Here is a 26690-nt window from a genome sequence, read left to right as displayed (position 1 = left end):
CACCAGATTATTCTGGGGACTAAATAAATCCTCCTCCGTGCATGTATTCAGCAAACATTTCTGAACACCTGCCTGGTATGCAGGCTTTCTGCTGCGTTCATGAAGACCCTGACTTTGGAGGGCTCTGCAATCTCCCAGGGTCACAGAAGTGATTATAATAAATATGAAAGAGCCTGGCACTCTGCCTGTACATGGTGGGCACTTGGGAAGGTGGGCTCTGTCTTATCTTTCTGCCTTCCCTGGGCCTCAGTTTCCACAGCCAGAAAATAGGTTGGAAGAAGGGGTTGGACTTGCTCTCCGAAGTCTCCTTCCCCCACAGAAGGCCCAAGGCCCTGGCCCACCCTCCTCAGGCTGCCCCACCCCTCCTCTACTCTGCCTCTTCCCTCTCACCTTGAGCTCCTGGGTAAGGCTCTGAGCAGTGATGAGGCCCCCTGGAGGCTGTGTGTGGCAACTTCTGCATTTGGTATTTCTGAAGCTTTGGCTGGCCTCCCTTCTTGATGGGGGACCTAATGAGGGAGTGCTGCTTCCCGAACCAGGATGGCCAGTGTGGCCTGAGGGGAAAGCCAGGTGGGCAGGTTGGAGACAGAAGGGACCAGGGCTCTCAATGAAAAAGGATAGAGGGGTCTTGGCCCCCATTTGTACCACTCCAGGCATCTACAGCCCTGTGCTCCAAGTCTACACCCCAGCTCAGACCTTGTCTTGCCTCCATGTGGGTAGAATTGCTGTCATGGTAAGAACATGAGCTTTCGAGCTGGTCATACTTAGGTTCAAGTCCCAACTCTGCCACTGATCATTTGTGTGATCTTGGGCAAATCACTTCATTTCTCTGAACTTCACTTTGCTCATCTATAAAGTAGGGATACTTTTATTCCATCTCTTAACAGGTATTTATTGAGCACTTACTCTGTGCCATGACAAAATACAGTTCTCTGCCCTCCCTCTGATCAGGTGCTGGGTGCAGACAGGAAGCAGCCAGGAGTCTCAACCAGGGTGGTCCTGCCTCCCAGGGGGTGTTTGGACACCTTGGGGGATACTAACACCTCCTCACAGAGCTGTGAGGGCTAAGTGGGATCAAGTGCCCAAAATATTGAGCATTGGCCTGGCACACAGTAGGTGCTCAATAAATGCTTGTTGAATAGATGAACTAATAAAAGCAGTCCTGCCTGAGCTCTGATTGCCAAACTATAAAATGGAGCTCGGCAATCCTTGCCTTGCAAAGTTGCCGTTAAGATTTTTAAATGTGTTTAAATTAATGAGTTTACATTAATAAATAGAATGTGCTATGTGCCAGGTACTCTTCCTCTAAACCCTTTGCAAATATTAACTCCTTCTTCTCATTTCACAGATAAGGAAGCTGAGGCACAGAAGGGGAAGTTAAGGAACCTGCCCAAGGTGGCATAGCTTGGTTGTGGCTGGATATGCTTGTGCCTGGCAAACAGTGAGTTCAACAGTTGCTTTCCATTGGGGCAGGAAGGTTTTAGGCTTGGTATCCGGTGCAAGGCAGGAGGCTCTGGAAGGCTCCCATGTGCCCCAGCTCTGGGCAAGGAGGGGCAGCTGAGGGAGCTGGTAAGAGGTGGACTGTGGTGTGAGAGTGAGAAGGGGAAAGGACAGGAGGGCCCAGAGGAGTAAGAGGAGGCAGTCAGACACTCCGGACACCTCTCTGGAGGCTGTAATCCTGGGACAGCCATTCCAGCAGCCTCTCCTGAGGCAGGGAAGCTCACCAGGGCAGTTTCCCCTTATGTAAGTAACCATGAACTTCCTGGACCGTGCCTTGGTGTGTTAAAGGTCCTGCCCACCAAAGCAGCAGGACTAATTGGCTATCAAAGGGAGGTGACAGGAGAAGCTGGGCCAGCAGGAGGCTCCCTTCCAGAGCCTCCCCGACCCCTCTGCTCCAGGCCCTGCCTCTTCAAGGACCCCCAGTGGTCAGACTTCCCTGGAACCTACCCAGTACTCAGCACCAGCCCTGCAGCTCTGCAGTCCTGGGCTAGAATCCCAGTCCTGCCATTTACGGAAGACAGTGATCCTGGGTATTTATTGTGCCCCGGCCTGTGCACTGGGCGATGGTGGGGCCTCTTCGGAGGGGACTTGTGGATTACAGGGGGCGACCTACACAAAGGGCTTAGCACAACGCCCAGCTCGCTATAGTGGTTACTCCAGTTGTTTCTGTAGCCCCCTCCAGACACCAACCGTGCACAGCTCTTCATGGTTCGCAAAGCCCTTTTGCTCTCAGATCTTGCATTTGGTCCTCACGGCAGCCCAGGGAGCCCAGATAGAGAGCTGCATTAGTAACCCCCTTCACACATGAGGAAACTGAGGCTCCGGGGCAAGTGAGTGACTTGCCCGAAGTTACACAGCCTGTCAGATGGGGAAGACGGGTCCAAACCCAGGAAGATTTGAACCCAGACCTGTCACCCTTTCCACTAAACTGTGGGCTACTGGCAGTGCCCTCACATAGCTGATGGTGAGCAGGTCCCATGAGGGGCCCATTCTCTGCTGGCCCCTGGTTCTCGCTCTGCCCCGGGACCAAGTGCACCCACCCTGGCTGTGCTATAGGGGCGGTAGCCCCTCCTTGCATGGTTGGAAGGTTCGGTGAGATCCGATGTGGAAGGACCCCGAGCCGGGCAGGCCCCACAAATGGTGGCGATCCTGGCCCCCTCCTCACTTTCTTCTCATTGGCCCAGGAGCCGGAGGCTGTGAAGGTCACGCCCTTGTCCAGGGCCTCTCAGGGAAACCTGGTCCTTGGCCCATCTGTTCTTCTGGGACATCATTCCAGGTATGTGGCCTTTGCAATGTAGCCTTGGGAAAGGACAGGGTAGGGTGACTGAGAGAAAAACAAGAGACTTAGAGAGAGGAGAGATGGGAGGGAGGCCTCCTCTCCACAGAGTTCCAGCCCTGGAGCCAGGTTGTGGCTCCTAGAGCTGTGAGGGACAGCCCCCTCCTCCTGTCCCCTGGGACTCTACCCCAACCCACCAACAGCCTTGTCTTGGTCAGGACCTGCCTCCCCTGCTTTTGGCTTTCCCCCTTGCTCTTTGACCCTTCCCTTCACTGGCTTTCCTGGTTGCTGGCTGTCTGTATTCCCTCCATCACACACTCGCCCACTCACCCTGTGCCACCCGTGGCTTTCTATCAGGCCCTGGCAGAGAAAGTCTGGGATATGACGTGCCCATCTCGCACCCTGCTGATATTAAGTGGGTGCTCCCCGGGTGCTCCTGGCCTCTGCCACTGGGCCCATACACATGGGAAGCCCCCCTAAGTCCCCAGGGCCCTGGTTAATGGAGAGATGTGGCTCCCTGGGGCACAGCCAAGGAATCCCCTGGGTTGGCATGGCATCCCTGCTCCCAGCCCTCTGTCACACCCCCTTTTGTCAGCTCAGACCTCTGTGAGGAAGGGACACTTTAGGCAGCACCCTTGCTGTCCCATGGGCACCAAACCCTGTCCCCAGGTGGAGTGACAGAATGCAGATAGGAAAAGAAGGGGAGAGGGGCCCCAGGCACAGATGTATATCCACAGAGGTGATACAGCTGTGCACCCGTGGAAATAGACATGAGCTTATAAAGATAAATGTATGTGTGGAGAGGTGCATAGCCCCTGACACGGTCATGCATGCACACAGCTTGACATTTGCACTCAGACACAGATACACAGCCGGGGAGGGACATTCCCTCAGAAATGTTTGTACAGATCCAGAGAGAAAGCTGGGCACATGCAGGCGTAGCTGCATATCCATGTAGGTAGAGACACGTGGATACACAGAGGCAGAAGTAGGTGTGGTCCATGTGCATGCACAGAGATGGGCGTGTGTGCAAAGAAACGGATGTGAATGCACAGTGTTGGGTGCAGCAGCAAAGGGCATATTCACACTCAGAAGTGGACAGTCACCCACAGAGAGATTAATGTACCTGGCGCCTGATGCACAGACACTAAGATGGGCTCGTGTGCCCGGGGAAACGGCATGACCAGATGATGACACAGGGGCGCCCAGAGACGGACAGTCTGTACGGTGTCTGTACAGTGGCTGAAACAGACAGGTACGGCAGCAGGCCCTCCACCCCGGACATACTCACAGTGCCTCTCAGAGACAGCTCTTGTGTCCACTAGGCGTCTGAGATGCAGCAGAGCCAGTCATGGAGAGGGGAGGCATCTCTATGCCAAGACACCCCCTGGAAGTTTGAAAGTGTTTCCTCAGGGCTCGGCTGTGGGAGTCTGCACAGCCAGGCTCTGGCAGGGCCCCAGGAGCCTGGGGTTGACTGTCCCGTGGGCGGCTCAGGCACTAATGACCCTCGTGGGCAGGCAGTGGGCAGCCTTTGTTCCTTCTCCACCACACCCCCCTGGGGACCGGGAGAGAGCCGGAGGCCAGGCTGCTGATTGGAGGGAGGGCAGCCGGGCAGGGGAGGCCCCACCCACTGGAGACTTCCAGGAGAGGTGAAAAGTACTAGCAGACCTGAGGTCTGTGTAGCCTTTGGGGTCCGCGCAAACGGAAGGCAGGATAAGGGAGAGCATGTACCCGAGCTTAGTGGGACTGGCACTCTTCCTCACACTCCACGTGCCTTAGCCATCTAGTTCTCACAATGCCTGACAGGTAGCCACTCTCATCTCACAGCTGAGGAAACGGAGGCCTGGAGAGGCGAAGTGACTTGCCCAAGATCACACAGCTGGTAGCTGCCAGAGTTGCAATCTGAACCCGCATGGTCTTGGTTCTGGGAGTTGCCAGGCAAAACCACACCAGACCCTTGCCATTCCCCCTGGGGCAGAGGGGGGATTTAAAAGGACACGCTTTGGGCACAGATGAACATGGGCTCAAATTGATAGGGATGCTTCCTAGCTGTGTGTTCCTGAGCAGTTCAATCCGTCAATGGCTGCTGAGCACTTAGGATGTGCTAGGGGCAGGTGTGCAGTGGGGACAGAGACAATGAGATGATGTGCCCTGGGCCAAGCCCCGTGGGAGGCACTGGAACGAAAAGCCCAAAAAGACAGAGGATGTTCGTAGGAGAGTCAGGTGGCCCTCGCTGTGCTAGGGGAGCACCCAGAGAGGGAGCACTCTCCCAGCTTGGGGTGGGGACAGGGCAACTCCCTGGAGGAGATGACAACATCCATCAAGGGACAATGGAGCAGAAAGAGGGGCAGTTCAGGCTCAAGGAACAGAGCATGAAGAGTGAGAGAGATGCCGGTGGCTGGGGTGTGGAACTCAAGACGGGAAGAAAGTCTGACATGTCCTGAAGAAGCATGAATGCCAAGCAGAGGACTTGGGATTTTATCCTGAGGAGAGGGGTGATGCAGTCAGAGCTGCGTTTTGGAGAGATCGGGGCAGAGAGCAGTTTGGAGGGGAAGAGAGCAGACAAGAGCAGAGGCACGCAGGCCAGGGAGGAGTTTGCCGTCGTCAGGCAGGGACAAGGTGGTAAGCGTGGCCAGCGGTGGCTTCAGAAGTTGCCTCAGAGCCTAAAGTGGTCACGAAGCTCGAGCACGGACCGTGTACGTGGGGATGAGGGGCAGGGAAGCCGAGGCAGCCGCTGCATTTCTGGCTCGTGGGTTGGTGGTGCCACCACCTTGAATAGGAAATCCCAGGGGAGAAGCAAGTTTGGGGGCAGCAGGGGTGGAGGGTGACAATGAGTCCACTGTGGATTCTGAGGGGCACTCTGGTGGTTACTGCCAGTTGCCAGCACAACAGCCTTCTGTGCCTTGCCCTTTGCTAACCAAATCCTGGTTTTGTTGTGGTAGCACTATGCCGGCAGCCCTGTAGACCCTAGAGGAGGGAGGGGAGGGGAGAAAGTGAAGATAAGAAGTGTAGACATTGCTCTCAAGAAGCCTGGCTCTGACAGCCAGCAGATGGGTAGGGTGGGAGCTGGAGGGAAACACAGGTTTGTGAAAGTGTTTGTATCCCCACCCATCCCCATGATGGGGAGGCATCCGTGTGCCTAAATGTGGATGACAAAAGGAAAGCCAGGCAGGAGAGGCTGGGGACCCAGAGAGAGGGGAGCTAATGGAGGGTTAGGTCCCAGAGTCAGTGAGAGGGGCAGGTGCTGGGCATAGGAGGTGGAATTGGCCTCGGACAGGATGTGGAACCATCCTGCAGCTGGAGGGAAGGGACGGATGAGCACTTGGAGACAGGGTGGGAGATGACGGGGTGTCTGCTTTCCATCTCTTTGTTTCTGCTGGAGGGGCTGGGGTGGTCTGCAAGGGGAGACTAGTGACCATCTGGGATGATCTCCATGGAGGGTCAGAGAGAGAGCCACCTAGGGAAACATGGAGAGGCTGGGAGTGGAACTGAGACCCGAGAAGAGGCTGGAGACGCTGACCAGGCACAAGTGCTGACCGCACGGTGATGGAGCGCTGCCCAGCAGTGCTCGGGGGTCCATGGCAGGTGAGAATACAGCCAGCTGGGCTTGTCCCGCAGATGTCACACCCTGGAATCTAAGCCCAAGATGAGGCAAAGGGTATGCCAGGTGTGGAACAAGCACAGGGAAAAGAGACTAGAGGTTGCATGGAGTGTGGAAAGAGACGGCTGTTTCAAGGGTAGGATGAACATTTCAGAGGTGAGTGATCCTAGGGATAGCAGGTCGAGGGTGTAGTCGTGATGACGGTGACAGTCTTCTATTCTCCGTGGCTCAGCCGATGCCATCACAGCCCTGCCTGCATCTTGGTTTTCACCGTTCCAGGCATGCAGACAGCTTCTGCCTGCAACCCCTGTGCTTTGGAGCCATTCCTTGCCCCTCACCGGTACAACTTGAGGCCATAGTCTACACCATCTGCCGGAAGTGTGCATGCGGGTTGCCCACCATGGTAGCTGCTCATCAACATACCCTCAACTGGCTTCTTCTCAACCCTGTCTCACTTCCCCACGCCCCTGCCTGTGCTTCCTGGATCACCTCCCAAATAAGCTGCTTGCCCTTAAACCCTTGTCACAGAGACCTCCTGCAGAGCAACTCAACCCAAGACAGCAGGCTCAAACCCTCTGGGTATTAGTTACCTCCTCTGTAAGACAGGGAGTCTAATGTGTGCCTGTGAAATTAGAAGGCGCAAGCACACGGACGTGACGCTTCTGGCACCAGGCCCAGCACCCAGCAGGCACTAGGTCAGCGATCTCTCTCATACACACAGTGGGTGTTTAATAAAAGCTCCCGTCCCCTCAGATGGCCCAGGACGGCGGAACCTTTCTGTCGCTGCCAATCAAGTCCCACAGGTAAGCCAGTCTCTCAGGCCTGACCAATCCCGATGCTCTCTGCTGAACACCTTCCAGGTGGCTTCTCATGCTGCCAGCAAAGGGCTCCCCGGGGACCTCCTGACACAAGGATGGGCCAGAGGCAACATGTGGTCTGGCAGATGGCCGTCTGAGTTCCTCTGAGGTAAATAAAAATCGTGCTTCCTCCCATGCGCGGAGCCAGGCGCCAGCTAAGACTTCCCGTGCACCATCTCATTGTATCCTCTCAGCGAGTGACAAGCTACTGTCTTTTCCTCTTCACGCTCTGGAGGCTGGGCCTCAGAGAGATTGGGCGACTTTTCCAGGCTGCTCCCACCCTGCAGGAGAGGCAGAGTCAGGATTCAGATCTCGTCAGCAGAGCCCAGCCTCCTCATTGGAAGGCGGGAACATGCCGTGTTACCCTCAGATGCCCTGTCCTGGTGTATGCTCTGCACAGAGAAGGAGCTTCGCGAACGAGCCCTGGGCTGAACTGAACCAAAAGGGGCTCCTAGAGGAAGTAGAAAGATCCTGTTTCCTGTCGGACGCAGAGCCCTTGAGGGCATTTCTGCAGCCTGACTCCTAGCACACAGCCTGGCGCAGAGTGATGTTCAGGCAGGGTTTGTGGATCAGATGAGGGAATATCTAAGATTCTTGGCCAGAATTTCCACCGCGGCCAGATCTGTGATCGCATTAGGAGGTGCGCACTACTATCTTCCCATTCTGTTATTCCAGCTGCCTTCTTCCGTGAAAAAGACTTTTCCCTCATCAGCTGTCCACTACCACCTCCTTCACTCTCCCTCTGAGCTAATCTGAGCATGTCCGAGGGATGCTCATCCCACCGGTCCCACTAATCAGAGCCTCCCGTCAGCACCCGCCACGGGTGGGGATGGGAAAGCCCGTAGCAAACACCCACGACCTGGCTGCAAGACACCCCGTCCCATTTCCGTGACAGCCCTGTAGGCAGGGCTGAATGGCCCCACTGGACAGATGAGTAAGACTGAGACCCAGAGGAGCTAGATGACTTGTTCAAGGCCGCCTGGCCACCTGGCAAGCTAGAGGCTGAGCTGGAGCGGACGCCAGATCTGCCGAGCCCCAAAACTCATGCCCTTTCTCCACCACCAAATTCCCTTCCCTCCTGAAGTTGCTTCCCTTCCTGATGCGGTGTGGCCAGTGCAGATCTCAGAATGTGTAAACCTGGTGACACTAGATCCGTCACCTTAGAGTGGAATGAAGGAAGCACCTGGGGATCGGCTTACTAATTCGAGGGGCTGATGAATTATTCAGGTCGCCATTAACTTAGAGGCTTTTCAGCATCACCTGTCTTTCCCCTGCTCCAGACCCTCAGATCCTGGCCTGCCCCGAGCTCTACGGACCTGTGGGGGCCCCGGTGAGGAGATGCTGGCAGAGCTGGGGTCCTGTCTGCTGCTGGCAGTGGCTCTGCTGGGCCCAGCCCCCGGGGCCCAAGCCATGACAGGTAGGAGCTCCTGAGGACAGGCGGGCTCTGGGAGGGGGTAGACGGGTGGCCAGGTGGCTGCCAGGGCCTCAGGAGGCTTCCATGTGGGAGGACAGAAAGCAGGAGGCCATATGGAGGGAGTTGGCTGAGTTGAGGATGTATTTGTTTCTGAGATGGTGGAAGACGGTATTTACGGGGTGCTGCCATGTGCTGGGTGCTTCACAAATATGACTGCATTTCATCTTCATGGCAACTTCAAGGTGGGCATGAGTTCTCCATTTCACAGGTGAAGAAACTGAGGCAGAGAGAGAGGTTAAGTAACCTGTCCAAGGAGGCATAGTTACCAAGGGCTAAGGGAATGGCTCAGAGAACAACTGAAGGTTTAATGCCGGAGGGAGCCTTTACTCTCCTCCTGACAGCCTGCTGTACTTCCCCACTGCCAGCGGGTGAAATCACAGTCCCTCCTAATGGCATTCAGTGTCTCTCAGGTTTGGCCCTAATCTCCGTAATATCCAGCCTCGGTTCCCTGTGTCCCTTGGGCATCCCATGTCCTGGCAGAGGATATACCCCCCTTCTGGAAATGCTTCCCCCTCAGAGCTTTCACCCCGCTGTGCCCTCTGTCTGGAAGGTCCCTTTTCTCTTTTTCCATCTGAGAACCTCTGGGTCATCTATCAAACTCAGGTCAAACACCACCTCCTCCAGGAAGACTTCCACACGCTTTCGTCGGCCTCAGATGCTCCCTTCTTGGAGCTCGCAGAGCCCTCTGCCTGCACCCCGGTCCCGGGTGGCTTTGTGCTGCTCCAGCCCTGTAAGCGTTGTGTGTCTGTGAAGCCAGGGGCGGGGGGTGGGGTGGGGTATCACCTCACTGGTCTTCAAGGGGCGTGCATGTCACAGGGGCTCAGCAAACAGCCCTCAGTGCCTGGTTTTCCTGCAGGTTCGGGTGGGCCTCCAAGAAGGAAAGGTGACGGTGCCACTCACCTAGTTGGTGGCAGAGGTGGGCTGGGTATGCAGGCGTCTCACTCCTTCCTGTAGGGGGAGAAGCTAGCTGTTCCCATTTTCCAGCCTCTGGGGCTTCAGTGGCCCTGGGGCGACCCTGGGGTGACCCTGGGGTCCCGGGTGGCTGGCTGATTGCTGGAGGACACGGCCTCCCCTTGTGCTGGCGCCTGAGGCCTCCTTGGCCACAGGAATTCTGCTCCAACACTCCCAGGGCTTTTCCTGTCCCGTGGGCAGGGCCGGGGGAAGTCCAAGGACAGGCACTGGACAGAATGTCCCTCTGTCCTCCTACCATAAAGGATGAATCAGACACGGTTCCTGCCCCAGCCTGCTGCGGGGGCCAGCAGGGAGCTGACAACCTGAGCCGGGTGTGCTTCCGCAGCCCTTTCTCCCCGGTGCTCGCAGCCACCCCATTTCCCAGATGCGTGACTGAGGCTGGGGGAGGCTAAGTGACCGTGAGAGCTTTGTTCACGTCATTTCCTCCCTCCGAATTGTCCCCAACTGACAACCTTCTTGTTCCTCCCCGTCAGACTCAAGTATCACCTTCCCTGTGAATCTTGTCCCTCCCCTAACAGTGCTGGCCCAGCAAGATTGGCCTCCCTCCCTGCGGCCCCCAGAGCCCCTGTGTGGCCGCAGTCACACTGCTTGGCTTTGTCTCATTTGCCTAACTCCCAGCCCCTGACTAACCCCCCCCCCCTCCCCGTTCCACAGTACTCTCCCCAGGGAGACACCCATTCTGAGTCAGCACAGGCCTGGCTACATGCTTTTTGACCTTTTCAGTGAACAGAGCTAGGAAACTAATTTTTTTTAGAAATAAAAATAAATCTTAATTTCAATTCAAATCGAGGACCACAAGTGTTCTATTTAATTTTTTATTTTTTTTTTATTTTTTTTTTAAATTTTTTTTTCCACGTTTTTATTTATATTTGGGACAGAGAGAGACAGAGCATGAACGGGGGAGGGGCAGAGAGAGAGGGAGACACAGAATCGGAAACAGGCTCCAGGCTCTGAGCCATCAGCCCAGAGCCCGACGCGGGGCTCGAACTCACGGACCGCGAGATCGTGACCTGGCTGAAGTCGGACGCTTAACCGACTGCGCCACCCAGGCGCCCCTCTATTTAATTTTTTAACTTTATGGTTGTATTGCTCTCCTCTTACACTGAACGCCTTAGCTTCTATTGACATTAACATACATGCTTTATTCTGATTTATAAAATACTATAAAATAGCACTACTGACTGTGAGTCAAATGGTAAGTCTACTGAGTAATATTTCAGATTTCTTCGTGGTTCATTTTGTGCTGGGGATATATCCCACTAGGAACATACAGTCAAAAAAAAGTGTATTTCCACGTCATTTGGAATCCTTTTTCCCCATGTGAATGTGCCTCCAACCTGATATATGGCTAAGTTTATTTGTTTCAGCTTGGAATATTTAGGGATTACTTAAAAATGTCTTCTTTTTTTTTTTTTTTGCCAAGTTAAAAATTATATGAAAAGTTAGTCATGATTATAAAGTCAAAATCATAAAACAGGTCGCACTGAAAGAGGTCTAGACGGCATGCCTTTTCTTCCCCTCTGTTTACTCCATCCCCTGACAGAGAATCACTTTTATTAGTTTCCTTCCATTGTTTTCTTTTTTAAATATAAGCAGATCTGTGCATATGAGAATGTACTTTTAACCACAACAAGCTGTGCGCATTTTCACTCAGGGCGGGGTATTAGCATTTGTAATGTTTAAATTCCTCCCTGCACACGCGTAGGGTCTGGCACATAGTTCTATTTTATCTAAAATTATAGGTCCACCCTGACATTTCCTATCTCCTTTCCCTGCTTTATTTTTCTCCACAGCACTAATCACTATTCAATACGCTGTATATTTTACTTACTGTGTTTATCATCCACGTTCCCCACCAGAATGCAAATTCCACGAAGGCAAGAATTTTTGTCTGTTCTGCTCCTGCTGTAACCGCAGCACCTAGAACATTGCCTGGCACTCAGATGATGTTTGTTGAATAAATACAAGAATGCTTGATAAGTATTTGAGGAATAAGCAAATGAATGAGCACACATAGGCATAAATGAATTGATTTAGGGTCGTGGCCTCATGCTCCCTCAGCCCAACCCATCCCAGAGACCCAGCTTTGTAGCTGGGCCCATCCCCCAGGACCTCAGCACTGACTGAGCCATTCTTCCCTCTTGCCCCAGGTGTTAAATGTGGGGGTGTGCTCTCAGCACCTTCCGGAAACTTCTCCAGCCCCAACTTCCCCAGGCTCTACCCCTACAACACAGAGTGCAGCTGGCTGATTGTGGTGGCCGAGGGTTCCTCTGTGCTGCTCACCTTCCACGCCTTCGACCTGGAGTACCATGACGCCTGTGGCTTCGACTACCTGGAGGTCTACAACGGCGCCTCAGGAGACAAGGGCAACCTGCTGGGGAGGTTCTGTGGCCGGGTGCCCCCGCCGCCCTTCACCTCCTCCTGGCATGTCATGTCCGTCGTCTTCCACTCAGACAAGCACGTGGCGAGCCGCGGCTTTTCTGCTGGCTACCAGAAAGGCAAGGGGGTCCTGGCAGGGGAGAGGGTGGCCCTGCAGGGGCAGGGGGGAGGAAGAGAAGTGGGCTAAGGCGAGACTTGCAGGCTGCTCCAGAGCCTGGGTGACCCTGCTGTCGCAGTTCGGGGGCAAAGGCAGCCTCTGGCTGTGGTCATGGCGGTTGTGGGTTCCCACCTTCACGGCAATAGTCCTGGGAGTCCCCAGGAGGGTCTCGCTGTCCTCTTGCATTTGCCATCATCCTTCTTATCCCATGCCATGGCATCAGGACAAAAGAGAGGGCGCCATGCTCTGGGGATGGGCAAGAGACCCCTCCCATCCCAACCCAAGTCCTCCAGAGTATAAGATATGCATGGGTCTCTGTGGGGCTGGTGACACTCTCCCTCCCTAAGTCTTTCCTAATGCCTCTTATATTGCAGGTCCCTAACCCTCCCTCCCTCAACCAGGCTGGAAACCTGCACCATAGTCTAGTGAGGGGGGCAGAGGCCTCCTCCTTGCCTTCCTCCTTGACTTATTCCTCCTGTCTCCAGGCCTCTCTGCGTACGCTCAAACCTCCTCCCTTCTCCCAAGGCCCAAACCAAGGGCCTAAATCATGTTAGCTCAAGCAGTAGACAACCACAGAGGCTCCTGGCACACAGGGTCTACCAACAGCAATTAGGGGGCTCAGGTGGGACTGCTCCCCAAGCTGGCTTTAGAGGCACAGAATTGTGGAATGAGAAAGCACAAGAATCACACACTGATCTCATCATAGTTTTGGATGCTTAGGTTTAAAAAAAAAATTTTTTTTTAATGTTTATTTATTCTTGAGAGAGAGAGAGAGACAGAGCCCGAGCAGGGGTGAGGCAGAGAGAGACACAGAATTGGAAGCAGGCTCCAGGCTCTGAGCTGTCAGCACAGAGCCCAGTGTGACTGTGAGATCATGACCTGAACCGAAGTTGGACACCTTACTGACTGAACCACCCAGGTGCCCCTAGACCCTTAGGTTTTTTTTTTTTTTTTTAATGTTTTATTTTATTTTTTAAAATTTTATTTATTTTGAGACAGAGAGAGACAGAGCATGAATAGGGGAGGGTCAGAGAGAGAGGGAAACACAGAATCCGAAACAGGCTCCAGGCTCTGAGCTGTCAGCATAGAGCCCGACGCGGGGCTCGAACTCACGGACCACAAGATCATGACCTGAGCTGAAGTCAGACGCTTAACCAACTGAGCCACCCAGGCGCCCCGACCCTTAGGTTTTTTAAATGTTAGGATATCAAAATCATAATACCACGAGCAATGTTTTCCAACATTTTTAAAACCAGGAGTACCTGCATAGCAAATGGAACCTTATGTTAATCCCCTCTACGTAAAAGAGAGGAAAGTAATATTTTATTGGTATGCCTTTACTGTATTTTGTAAGTTCATGTCTTTAGCATTTACTTATTATATGTCAGTCACTGAAACCATAAGTCAATATTGATGGCCTCCAACGAGTAAAGTGTTTATATATGACCTGTGACTGTGGACGCTGTCTTTCAGTGCATTAAAGATAGTCTGAATACAGCATAAGAGTGAAACTTGCCCCACATGCCAGCAGACAGATGCCCCAGGTGGCTCCTGTGAACCCCCAGAGCATGGTTTGAAAGCCTCAGCTAAGGGTGTTAGTGTTGAAAAGGGTCTCGCGACTGTGAAAACCTGCTCTCTCGTTTCACAAACAATAAATTTGAGAGCAGAGAGGGAGTGTGGCTTCCCAAGCTTACACGGCTGTGGGAGGGGGAAATGCTGAGACAAGAAGTCAAGCCCTTAGCCGCCCAGCCCAGTGTAGTTAGTGCCCGGTTCACAAAGCCGTGCCCTGGGGCGAGATTCTGGAGTCTTGGGAAATACCAGCATGCCCCTCCCTGCCGGTGGCCTCCAGCTGGTCGGGTCATTCGTCATCACCCACCTCCTAATTGTACTGGCTGCTCTGGCTTCCAGAGGGCTTTCGCCAGCATCTTAGACTCTTGCATGAGCCTGAGCCTGGTGGATCGGGCCGGGCAGGTCTTCTGAGCTCTCCTACTCCCACAAGGCTCAGGGCTCACTTGCCCGGGGCCACACCCCTAAGAGAAGACAGAGCTGAGAGGACATCTCAAGCCTCAGACCACAAGCCCATTTCAAGTCCATCTCTACTTCATCAGATCCTCTCTCCAAGCCTCAGCTTGCGCATCTGTCACAGAGGTCTGAGAACACTCCTGAACTCACAAACCTCAGGCTCTGTGCCCCACGGGCCTCACAGGAGGGGACAGTGAGAATCAGCAGGTCAAGGGCCCGGGCTCTGCAATCAGGCAATTCCGGCTCTCCCTGTTACCAGCTGGGTGACCCGCTGTCAGAGCCCTGCCCGTGTTCCTGGGGCCTCGCCACGTCAGCGGCTCCTGCCAACCTCCGTGTCTCTATTTGAAGGCTTCCTCTGAAGTCTCGGTTGGTCACCTGTATCCCCAGCAGCCTCGGCCTGGACTCTCAGGGGTTGGTGTACAAACGCCCCGGCTCCTTTCTCTCGGGTGACAGAACTCTGAGGCGTGTGCCTGACACCCTTCCCCAGAGTTCCCCAACAGGTCTCAGCAGCTGGCCTAAGAATACCCTTTAGTGACCCTGGCTCCCTCATTCCTCACATGGGGCCCCCTGTGTCTCCCAAATAAACTCCTTGTGCTCGGACCCTCGTCTCGGGGGCTATCTGGGTGAACTCCAACTCCCCCAGGTAAGTTACCTTCTCTGTGCCTCCATTTTCTCAACCATAAAGTGGGGAGAACCACTGAGCATTCCTCTAGGGTGATGGTGATGGTGTCAGAAGACTGTGTAGGTGCTAAGTGCCGGGCCCGTGCCTGACGCTTAGCAAGTGCACAGGGGATGGTGACGAGGTTCCCATGACATACCTGTGGGAGCGGCACGTTGGGGGGTGTCCGGTTCCCAAGGGAAGGGGTCCAGGGGATCACGGGGAGGAAGAAAGGTCAGTTAAGAAGGGCTTCCTTGCAGATGTGTGTGGCGGCGTCCTGACGGGCCTTTCGGGGGTCCTCACCAGCCCCGAGTACCCCGACAGCTACCCCAACAACGTGGAGTGCCGCTGGGTGATCCGGGCCGCCGGCCCCGCCACTGTCAAGCTGGTGTTCGCGGACTTCCAGATGGAGGGCAATGAGGAGTGCACCTATGACTACGTGGTCGTCCTTGGGGGGCCCGGCCCTGCCCACGGGCATCACTACTGTGGCAGCACCAGGCCCCCCACCCTCGTGTCGCTGGGCCACGAGCTACAGGTGGTTTTCAAGTCCGACTTTAACATTGGAGGTCGGGGCTTCAAGGCCTACTACTTCTCAGGTAGAAGGGGCTGGGGCTACACCTTGAGTCCCCCGTGCATGCTGTGTCTGTCCCTGCCTGGCCAGTACCAAGGCATAAGCATGTCTCCGCCTCTCTGAAGTCTTCCTGATTGAGTCAGAGTTAGTCCCTTCTTTCAACTCCTTTAGCAATGATCTAACACTCTCATTTATGTTTGTGCTCTGCACACTGATCTCCCCTGACTGTGAGTTCCTACGGGTTTGTCTTTGTACCTGCCGCATAGAAGGGATTCAATTAATGTTTGTACAAATGAGTGAATGAACTCTTGACAGTGAAGTGAACTAGACAGTGGAGGAGACAGAGAAGGAAATAGACAATGAGAACCCACTGGGATCGGTGCTAACAGTAAGGATCATGGATGACTTCCTGGAGGAGAAGAGAATCCGGTAGTGTTTTGAAGGAGTTAGCCAGAGGCTGAAGGAAGGGAAGGGTATTCCAGGTAGAGAGGTCAGCATGTGCAAAAGCACAGAGGACAGAGAGGGCTTAGTGTGCTTGTATGCTGGATGTTTGGTGAGGCTGGGAGGTAGGGCTGGGTGAGGGGCAGTGAGAAAATGAGCAAGGTCAGGTCACGAGCCACCTTGTCTGTCAAGTCCAAGTTTGGACTCCACTCTGAGGACACGTATTAGGTCCTCTTACTGAATTCCTGACGGGGCCAGCCCTCGTGGACTGCCAACTGGAATGAGAGTCCCAGCTCCCAGCCAGTTTCAGTGTAAAGCAGGCTTTGGGATCAATTGTCTGGTTTACTGGCCATGGTGCCCATCCCCTGCCAGGGTGGTTTTAGGACCTTTATGGTGTCCACTGCCCCAGCTGTACTGCAGAGGGTGACAGTCTCCACCCTTCTCATCATTGCTCCTCTGTCCCTCTCTCCCCAATCCAGGAGAATGCCAGGAAGTGTACACGGCTGTGCGAGGCAACTTCTCCAGTCCACAGTACCCCAGCTCCTACCCTAACAACATCCACTGCCACTGGACCATCCGCCTGCCTCCTGGCTACCGGGTCAAGGTGTTCTTTCTGGACCTGGATCTGGAGGGTCCCAGCAGCCTGACCAGGACCTGCGACTTTGACCATCTGGCGGCCTTTGATGGGGCCAGTGAGGAGGCGCCCCTCCTGGGGAATTGGTGTGGCCACCACCTGCCAGCACCAGTCACCTCAAGTCACAACCAGCTTCTGCTTCTGCTGCACACAGACCGCAGCACCACCCGAAGGGGCTTCTCTGTGGCCTACATTGGAGGTCAGCTGGGGTCGAGGGTGTGGGTGTGCTGACGGAGGAGGGCAAGGCTGGGGTCTTAGGTCTTTGTAGCCTCCTCTCTCCAACCCACCAGCTGGTGTCCTCAGCCTCTTCCCGTGTGGCTACAGCATGGCCACCTGCTGCCCTGGGACCTCTGAGACTGTGCCAATGTGGCCCTTGCTTATTTCTACTACCACAGGGCCCTGCCTTTCCAGTTTCCAACTCCACGATCCCTAATCGCCCTGACCCCATCTGTCTCTTTCCCCCTGGGCCCCTGGCCTCTCTTGAGCTGTGGCTTATCCTATGTATCCAGGGGCAGTCCACAAAATATGGCCACGTTCCTTATGATAAACAATTGGCATAACCATGGAGATGCCAACAAGCTTTGCTTGTGTCGGTCATAAATCCTGACTGACAGTGGCTTGCACAAATGGCCTTTTTTTCCCTCACATAACAAGAAGTCTCCAGCTAGGCAGCTGCTTTGTTGGTTCAGGGACTTTAACACTGTCTCAGCCGGTATCTCTGGGATTCTCTTGGCCTTCTGACTGCAAGATGGCTGCTACGACTCCAGACATCATGTCCGTGTTCCAGGCTGGAAGAGGGTAGGGGAGATGCCAGCTACAAGTGTCCCATTATCAGGAAAGCAAAAGCATTTTCAGAAGCCCTGAAGAGACTTCTTGGTCTCATGAGTTTGAACTTGGTCAGATAGTCATGCCTAGCTTCAGAGGCAGCTGAGGAAGCTGGTACTGGGCTTTTCCAGCTTCCATCGTGCCCATTAGAGTTGCCAGCCAGCAGCGTCCACCATCTCTGCTGTCTTCTCATCCCCTTCCCTGGGCCATGGGCCCAGAAATGCCTGTGCTCTGGACCCGTTTTGCCCTCTGTCTGAGCAGAGCGAAGCTCCTCATTGTGCAGATGTGGGAAGGGAGGTCCGGAGAGAGGAAAGACCACCACGGTCACACAGGCAGTGGGGACACAGCCAGGACCAGAACTCATGCCTGCCTCCTTTGTGGCTGAGCGGGGCCCGAGGGGAGGGAGTCAGGGCGGAGCTCAGACAGACCAGGGCCACATCCAAATGCTGCCATTTACCGGCCATCCAATGGCCTCATCTGTACAAGGGGTTGGTAAGTGCCCTAGGCAGGTGGTCATTCAGATGAAATGAGGCAGACAGGTCCCAGTGCCTGACTCCGAGGACATGCTTGCTGAGGGTGGATTTTTTTCCCTCCTGTGTCTCAGGCCTGGTCTGCATTCAAAACATCTCCCCTCCATCCTTACCCCCAACACAAGTGGTGATGGGGAGGGAAACAGCAGAGCCTCAGCGATCTAGTGGCAGCAGAGTGACCTGGGCAGACCCACCCTCCAGGGCCTCAGTTGTTTCCATCCATAAACTGGGGGAGGAGAGCTGTCCCTTTTTAGGGCAACCCCTTCTAGAGTTTCACTCCAGAGAGCCAGGTGCCATGGGATCTGCCACAGCCAGCTGGTGAGTTGTCTTTTCTCTGCGGGTCTCAGTTTTTCCATCTGTAAAATGAGGACACTGGCTGAAGGACCTTTAAAATCCCCTTTGGCTCTAATAGTCTTGTTTCTGGCCATGGGTCCTCTCCCAGCTCTGTGGGATCTTGGACAAGCCCCTTTTCCTTTTGGTTCCTCCAGAGACTGAGGGTGGGGCAGCTCAAATCCTGGCTCTGTTCCAGGGCCAGGAGCCCCACTCCCACCCACCCCACCACCCTCCCCAGATCCCCATGGGAGCCCAGGGTCAGACAGGGGCACTCACGCTGGGCCAGGCTCCAGATGTGGCCCAGGCTGCAGGCGGCCTCCCGGCTGGAGGACAAGCTCGGCATCAATCAGGGGTGACACACAGTTCAGCGCCACCGAGATCATCGTGGGAGACGGCGGGCCCATAAATCCCCGACTGCCCAGACACCAGAGGCTGAAATATGTCTGAGGCATTTCCCGGAGAGGGGCTGAGAGTTCCAGGCCTCTGCCTGCCAGCTCTTCCCTTTCCCTCCCACCAGCCACCCCTTCCTCCCCTTCCACTGCCCCCGCCCCAGCCAGCATGGCCCACCCCCCCCAATACACATGCTCAAATACAAAATACACCCAGACACAAAACATCACACCATCTTGTGTGTATAGGGTGGGGAGATACCCAAAGACTCGATCCTCTAGACTCAATAACGGTTAAAATCCCAACTCAACCACCGCAAACAGCCTCACCTCTCAGAGCTTCAGTTTCCGAAACTGTAAAATGGGTTTAGTTGTGTCCACCTCATGGAGTCATCGTGGGGAGAGAGTGAGGCTTCCTTCACCACCCTCTGCAAAACTACTGTTCTGCTCCCCCCACCTCCCCACATAACTCCTGCTCTCCCTGTTTCTTTTTTGCTTGATTTTCTTTCAGCCCACTCTGACATGTATTTTATTTTACGTACGTATTGCCGCCTCGCCCAACTAGAATGTAAGCTCCAAGAAGGCAGGGAGTTTGGGCTCTTTTCTTCCGTTTCTGTTTCCATGGTGCCTGTTAGAATTGTGCCTGCACATAGCGGGCCATCAATAAATATGTGTTAAATGATTGAATGAATTGCCTGGCACATCGCAAAGAGATCAGCAAATAGTAGCTCTTCTTATGGTTAAGAATATTCACTTATTCATTCATTCATTCATTCATTCAGCACCCCATGGCACCTGCCAAGTTCTGTGCCAGGCTGCAAGGACACGAGAGGGCCTGGTGCGTGCCCTGGGGAGCTCATAGTCTGATGGGGTTAAGTGGAGTAACGCATGTAAAACATCCCCATAGGGCTGCATAGGAGTCTCCCCTCTCCAAGCCTTGGTTTTCCCACACACCACCCTTTGGGTAGGGTCTGGGGGTGCTGGGGGCAGACCACCTGCCCCTTAAGGCCTCCAGCCCCTCCTTCCCTCCATCCCCAGTCGTGCCCGTGAACGTGAGCTGCTCCCGCACGGATTTCCAGATCCTGATCTCCGCACAGGCACTGGCACCGCTGGAGCGGACCAAGGTCTACCTGGGCAGCCGGAGCTGTGCCGCCCAGGAAGTCGGCAGCACCTTCCGGATCCAGGCCCGCTTCGACACCTGCGGCACCGAGTCTCAGGTAGGAGCAGGGGGGGGTGGCGGGGGGAGGAGGGCAGGCGTGAGGGAGAGGGTCTGACCCCTGCTGAGAGGCACCTGCGATTCCTGAGAATTCTGGCTCCAGTGACCCCACAAGCCTGGGTGCAGAACTCAGCCCCTCTTGGCTTTACCCCAACAAACTTGCTCAGTGTAGACATGACAAAATACTCAAACAGGGAAGACAGAGCAGGGGGCCCCGCTGCACAACGCAGTGACGGCCAAAAGCCCCTACTGAAGGCTCCTCCTGCAAGGCCCTGACCCTGACCATCCTCGGAGGCCTTCCTACCGTTCCTTGCCTTCTCCTGGGCACTCCTCGCCACCCAGTCCCCACCCCTTTAACATGCAGCCCTTGCTGCCCCCTGCTACCCCTTCCCCAACCCGTGATCCAAATCGTCCCTGGGCTCCACACAACAAAAGGGCCTTTCAAGTAACAGGAACCACTTCCCTCCAAAGGCAGTGAGGCTTACAAATAAATGAGTTTTTTCTACTATCCTTATATTTTTGAGGCTTTGACTCCAGGTTTGGGGCCCTCAGAGTCACTGGCAGCAGCCCAAGCACCTGGGATGTTTGTATTCTTAGGACAGATTGGAGGGGAAAGGAGAGACATACCCCCCCACCCACCCACCCTCAGAAGGAGCTCCCATCCCCAGCCTTGGTATCCAGGGATGTGACAGACTGGCTTGGCAGAAATCACACACTTTCCAGCAAACCCTACTGCCTCCAACATTAGCTGAATATATGCCTCTGGCCTCTCCGGCCCGCCCCTCTGCTTCCCCAGCCTCCTGGAAATCTCTGTCCTTTTAGACCTGAGGAAAAAGAGAAGTGGAGGCAGAGTCTTGGCTGCCAAGATGACCTGCCTTCCCCCTACTCCATGCCCTGAGTCCTCATTCCACAGAGCCATGAAATGATGGCGACAGAGAATCCCAGAGGCAGGGAACCATGAAGTCGAGAATGAGGGATCACAGACACTCGGAGTCTCCGAGTCATGGAACCACCACCCTAACTTGGAACCAAAAAATCATGGAATCTTGGAGCCAATATCATGGGAAACATAAAAGCTGAGAACCGTAGACTCCTGGATCCCTAGTGTCACCCTTATAAGTCCTAGACCCACGAGGACCAGTCTCTGCATCGGGTCACTTCCAAAGATGCGCAGCTCAAACAGCCAAAGGCAATGACAACCTTTCTGTGCATCTCTGAAAAAACACTGGAGACCTGATTTCATAACCAGAATACCAACCACGTCTTGTGTGGCTTTTTCCCCTCAAGTCTCTCACTCATCGAAAACCCCTAAAACTTCCCCTCACCCCCATTTTATGTGATTTTTTTTCTCCCTTCTTTACTATGTGGATTCACTTGACCCTTTCACTGGGTCCCCTGCCACTCACAGGTCCTGTCTTTCCTCATCCAGTAGACCAATTCTGTATCACAAAAATCTAGGACATCAGTCTTCCCCAGAGGGTGTGGTGGCAGACAGGTTGAGGGTGCACATGCAGAAGCCTCTTTTGGGGACATGGAACCCGAGCCTTTTGGAAGCCCCTCTGTGACTCCCTTCCACACCCTTCCCCAGAGGGGTCGCCCAGTGTCCAGTGACAACAGCTTCCGACTGCCCCTGCTTTTGCTCGCGTTGCGTTAGGCAGCTTCGCTGTTACGAAGCATCAGCTCAGAAGTGCCACCACTGGACGTGGGTGGTTGGGCAGCCTGAGGGGTGTAACAGCTGCTGCAGACTTGGGGTTGGTGGGGAGACTAGCCCTGTGCCACTGCAGCCCCCTGCTCCAGGCCACGCCAGACTGCCCACTAAAACACTGCCCCTCAGTTCTGGACCCAAACACCCCACCATCTTCAGGGCAACCTGCCTCCTGCCTCCCTCATCTGTAGGGGTAGGGAGGGCAGCAGTGTGCCAGGCCCCCCACATTTCACTCCTCAGTGGCTCTGCCTAAAGCTGGGTGGTGCCACTGGGATGGCCAGGGACTCTAGTTCCATGTCACTTGTGTGTCATGTGACCTCAGACAAGGGATTTAACTTCTGGGCTTCGGTTTCCTAATCTATAAAATGGGGGTATTAATGGTGCCAATAAGAGAGGGTCACTGTGAGAATTAAATGAGATAATGCACTTGAAACAGAGGCTGGATCATGGCAAATGTCCCTGTTACTGCTGCTACTCTCTCTCATAGACCCCGCCTCCTTGAAGCCAGAGCAAGCACTGACCCATCAAAACTGATATTGTCCTTCCAGACATCCCCACGGTGTCCCTTTTACAGGTGGGGACACTGAGGCTCCAAGCAGAAAGGGAGTCAGTGGCCCAGCTGGGACTAGAACCCAGGCTCCTAGGGTTCTGCCCCCTTGGCACTGAGTCCCGACATATCTAGAGGTACAGGGTCAGCCCTTGGCCCCTTCAGGTGCGAGTGAGTGCCCTGTGACCCCCCACAGAGGAGGAACAACACGTCAGTGATCGTCAGCGTGCTGTACATTGACTTCTCGGCTGGTGGGCAGGAGGACATCCATGAGTATGAGGTCCGCTGTGAGCCACGGCGCAAGGAGGCTTCTATCCACCTGCTGTCTGGCTCCGACTGGCTGGGGCCCTATGCCGCCACAGCCGAGCATCTTCAGGAAGCGCCACCCAGGGATGAGGTGGAGGCCCTGGAGGGCCCTGTGGCCATGGTGACCCAAGACACCAGTGACATTGTCTTCCTGGGCCTTTGCATCCTGGCTGGAGTCCTCATGGTCATTGCCATCGTGGTCCTGATGCTGCTGTGAGCAGGCAAGGGACCTGGGTTCTGGCTTCCCTGGGAGGCAGCTTGCGGTCCCCAAAACAGGAGCAGACCAGGCTTTATCGACTTGTTGGCGACCATGGACAAGTCACTGTCCCTCTCCGAGACTCAGTTTCCTAGGCTCACAGAGCTGGCGTGAGGCTCAGAGAAGAGCACGAATGGATATGAGCTTTGTAAACTATGTCATGTTGTGTGTGTGTGCAATTGTTACTAATTTGAAAGATGGCCTGCAGTAGAAAAGAAGACTCCTGTGTGTGTTACTTGGCATCATGGATAGCTGTGGTCACTGGTCACTTGTTCTGTAACTTGCACAAGTGCTTTACCCACTCAGGATAAAAACAAGGGCATCTTTTATTTTTCCAACTAATGGCTCATCACAAGCCTTCATTGGCAGGAAATTTAGTAACTGTCTAGGGGCCTCCACTCTCTTGAACTGACTCAGGAACCTTGAGGACTTCATCCACAGCAGGCCAGTCCTGCCTCCAAACTCCAGAAACAGAGAGAAAGGGAGCCGAAACCCCACCTAGTGCTGTCATCCCAGCCTCCGCCATGTGGTGTCGCTGTTGGAGGCTGGTCGTGCGCATCCCAGTGGATCCTGTCTGAAGAGGTGGCGATGCCCTGCGAGGTCAGATCCCTGCATAAAACACAGGCGGGCCCACACTGTGCTCAGCAGTGAGGCTGGAAGCTGAGGACTGGTGTCTCTTTCATGCTGGCGTTTTTCCTTAAATAGATCGTGATCCTTGACTGCAAAGCTGACTGAAGTTCCTGTGTCTTTGTCCTCACCCCTGATGTTGAGTCCATTGTTTCCCTTCAGATGAGTTCTCTTTGGAGCCTGTGGACCTTCTCCTGCCATTGGACTTCACTCAGAGCTACTCCAGCATCCCCGTGTTTCTCTAAGTTCACACTACGGGGAGCATGGGTTGGGTTCCCGGTGCTTTCTGGCATCCTCAAGCAAATTGGTCCAGTCCCCCCAGAGCTCCAAGTGGAACAGCCTTGTTAATGAAAAATAAACAAAGAAATACAGTTATAATACACCACCTTCCCCTGCTCACCTGTATGTTTGCGTAATGAATCACTCACAATCAACAGAAATCTCCACCTTGACCATGCTGACCACGGTGCTCAAGTAAGTGAATTGGAGCCTGATTATAGTTCTTTCAACAACCCAACCAACATCCACTTGTTTCCAGCTTTGTCCCCATTGTTGTGACCGGCTCCAAGCACCCAGCAGCAAAGAAGTCAAATGAGATTTCCTGCCTTTGAGATGTCTATACCCAGGTGTAGCAGCTTCGGGGAGAGGGAGGCAGACAGTAACTTGCAGAGAAAACAAGAGTGAGAAAAGCCAACAAAGTAAAAAATGAAGCAAGGGAAAAAGAGTTGCCTGGACATTAGGAGAACTGGTTCAAGTCCAAGTTCTTCTCATTAATTGTGCAAACCTGGGCAAGTCACTTTGAGTCTGTGGGCCTCGATATCTCCATCTGCAAAATGGGACCACTGTTCATAGCTTGCTGTAAGATCGTAGCAACACGATGAACTAGGGAGGTCCGCCAGGATAATGTGCCAGCAGGCGAGTTTTGACTGACACCCCGGGGTGTTGGGAGCAGAGACCCCGTCCTCTTCGTCTCTCACCCACCTTCTCCCTCTCAGATTCCTCTAGCCACTGAGCTACATTTGCCAGCCTACAAACCACCTGGGTCTCAGTTTCTCTGGACAAGACTGATTACACCCCCCTGCCCCCAAGGTCAGCCTTCCTGCCTGCAAAGCAGGGGTGATGATAAATAACACCCGCTGCATTGGTTCTGTGTGGGGCCTGAGATCATGCATGACAGTGGCCAGTACCTGAGAAGGATTCAACAAACCTGTTATGACCTTGACCTATGAGTTCATACAAAAGCTCCAGCCTAGAAACCCAAGTTCTCGGCCCAACTTTGCCACTGGCTTGCTGTGTGGCCTTCAGGAACCCATTCCCTTCTCTGGCCACAGTTCCTGTTTTTAAAATATAACAAGCATCATTATCACCTCTGGCACCATCGCTGTTGTAGCGACGACTCATAAGCACCAGCTACATGGCAAGTGTTTGAGCTGTGTCAGCTGACATAAGCCACCTTGTGAGGCAGACATAATTGCCCCCATTTCACAGATGAGGAAACGGAGGTCTGGGGAAGGAAGTGCCTTGCGCCAGGTCACAGGTGATGAAATGCTGAAGCGAGGCCAAGAGGAGGCAGTTCTTTCCTGAGCTGGGGCCTCTTGGGCCCCCAGGCCAAGCTCTCAAACCCAAGGGAAAGGACTGGTTGGGAAAGGACTGGAATGGCCGACAGGGAGAGGATGGTTTTACCCACGGACGTGCCCAGATACTGCCATTCCCAGCCCTCTGGGCAGCCGGCACGTTGATTATCCTGCCTGAGCCATGGGAAATGACAGTCTTTCTGACGGTACAGTGTCTATTAGAAATGAAAGGGCTGAAATGATACCCATTAGCCAACACGCCCTGGCCCAGGAAGAGTGTCTGATGGTGTGTGTACGTGTACCAGTTTCCCCTTGGTGGAGAGCGGAGGCCTTAACCCCAGCTCCCCCTCCCCCGCCCCCGCACTGGTTATATGGTCTCGGGCCTGCCTACCCCGAACCGAGAGCTTTGGGTCCTCCCGCCTGCCTGTCCCGGTAGAGCCAACATTACAGATGAGGAAATCCTTGGCAAATGGAAGTGCCGGCCCTGGGAAGATGCCTTCTGGCCTCCGGGTCAGGCAGACCTGGGTTCATTTCCATTCTTGCCCTGACTCCGTGTGACCTCAGGCAAGTTGCTTAACTTCTCTCAGCCTCAGTTTCCTCATGCGCAGAATAGGGACACAAAGATGCTCCTCCCAAGGTCATCGTGAGGCTTGAGAGAACACAGGGAGAGCCCCCCATGGGGCTTCCACCTGTACGATTCTGGAAGCTGGCAGGCCCCGGCCAGGCGAGGGCCTCTTCCCCGAGGAGTCCTCAAATCTCAGAGTCAGAAGGGTCTCCCCGGACTCCTAGCTCCCCTGCTGATCGTCAAGAGACCATGGTTCCCACCCCCAGCCTGTCACTTTGTACCCCTTTGCCTTCCTTCGTAAGACATATCGCCGTCTGCAATGATGCGAGGGGTGTGTGTGCTTTCCTTGTCCCCGTCACTATGACGCCAGCTCCACGAAGGCAGTCTTTATCCCACCCACCCCTGCCAGAGCCGGGCACACATGCCCTTCAGTAAGTATCTGTGATCGGCTGAGTGAATGAACGGAAGAGCTCCACGTGACTCCATCCACCGAATGCCACGTGTGTGGCAGTCTTGGAACTTCGGTGCAGTCTGAGTCACGGACATTTCCCAAGTATCTTCTCTGGGCCACCCTCTGCATGGACACACAGACTGGATCAGACACGGCCCTCCCTCAGGAGCTCAGCGTCCTGGGGGGCAGGGAGCGGGGAGAACCATGCATCTCACGGTGAGAAGTAGTACTTCCTGGAGGAACACAGCCAGCCAGGGGACCCCTCACTCTCCCCCTGCCCTCCAGTCTCCCGGGGGGCTCCTCAGGCCGAGCCCAAAGGTATGCAGTCCGTGTGGCCAGTCTCCCTAGGACACAGAGCAGGGTGGAGAAGAGTGACAGTGGATCTGGACGGGCAAAGGGAGACCAGCACAGAAACGAACAAAGTGCTTTCCTCTCAAAGACTTTTGGGAACAAGACAAGGTTTAAATGGCTGCCTCAGCTCGGGTAAGTGCAAGAGGAGCCCAGAGGGATGATTCATGCTTCCAGGAAGGCGCATCAGGCAGAAGACAGGGAATGGCATCCCAGGAGTGGAGAACAGCAGGTGCTAATGCAAGAAGGTGCAGAAGGGTATGTCGTGATGGGGATGGGAAGGAGGGCTGGGGAGGGGGGCTGGGAGGTATGTTGGGGCGATGCTGGAAAGGCGGGATGGGAAGTTACTAGTCAGGACACCTGGATGGCACTAGCAGCTTCTCTCAGAACAACAATGGAAGGAGCCCTCTGTGTCCTTGGGCTCCGAACGAAGACACCCATTGGACCAACAGGGCCTGCCATCAATGTCTTCTCCTGGG

At 54.4% G+C, this 26690-nt stretch overlaps 1 protein-coding gene across 1 annotated transcript; it reads left to right on the top strand.

Moving 5' to 3' along the window:
- The first annotated feature begins 1348 nt into the window (after window positions 1-1348).
- Window positions 1349-25735, top strand: CDCP2 (CUB domain containing protein 2). Its single transcript, XM_043575059.1, has 7 exons — window positions 1349-1438; window positions 2682-8648; window positions 11828-12175; window positions 15154-15489; window positions 16385-16738; window positions 19655-19833; window positions 22281-25735. Exons 2-7 carry the CDS (start codon window positions 8570-8572, stop codon window positions 22605-22607), a joined length of 1623 nt encoding a protein of 540 aa, XP_043430994.1. The 5' UTR covers window positions 1349-1438; window positions 2682-8569; the 3' UTR covers window positions 22608-25735.
- Window positions 25736-26690: the final 955 nt, after the last annotated feature.

The sequence above is a fragment of the Prionailurus bengalensis genome, chromosome C1, assembly GCF_016509475.1.
Source record: "Prionailurus bengalensis isolate Pbe53 chromosome C1, Fcat_Pben_1.1_paternal_pri, whole genome shotgun sequence".
Lineage (NCBI taxonomy): Eukaryota > Metazoa > Chordata > Mammalia > Carnivora > Felidae > Prionailurus > Prionailurus bengalensis.
Note: the sequence above shows the minus strand (reverse complement) of the source record. Positions and strands in the feature narration are given on the sequence as shown.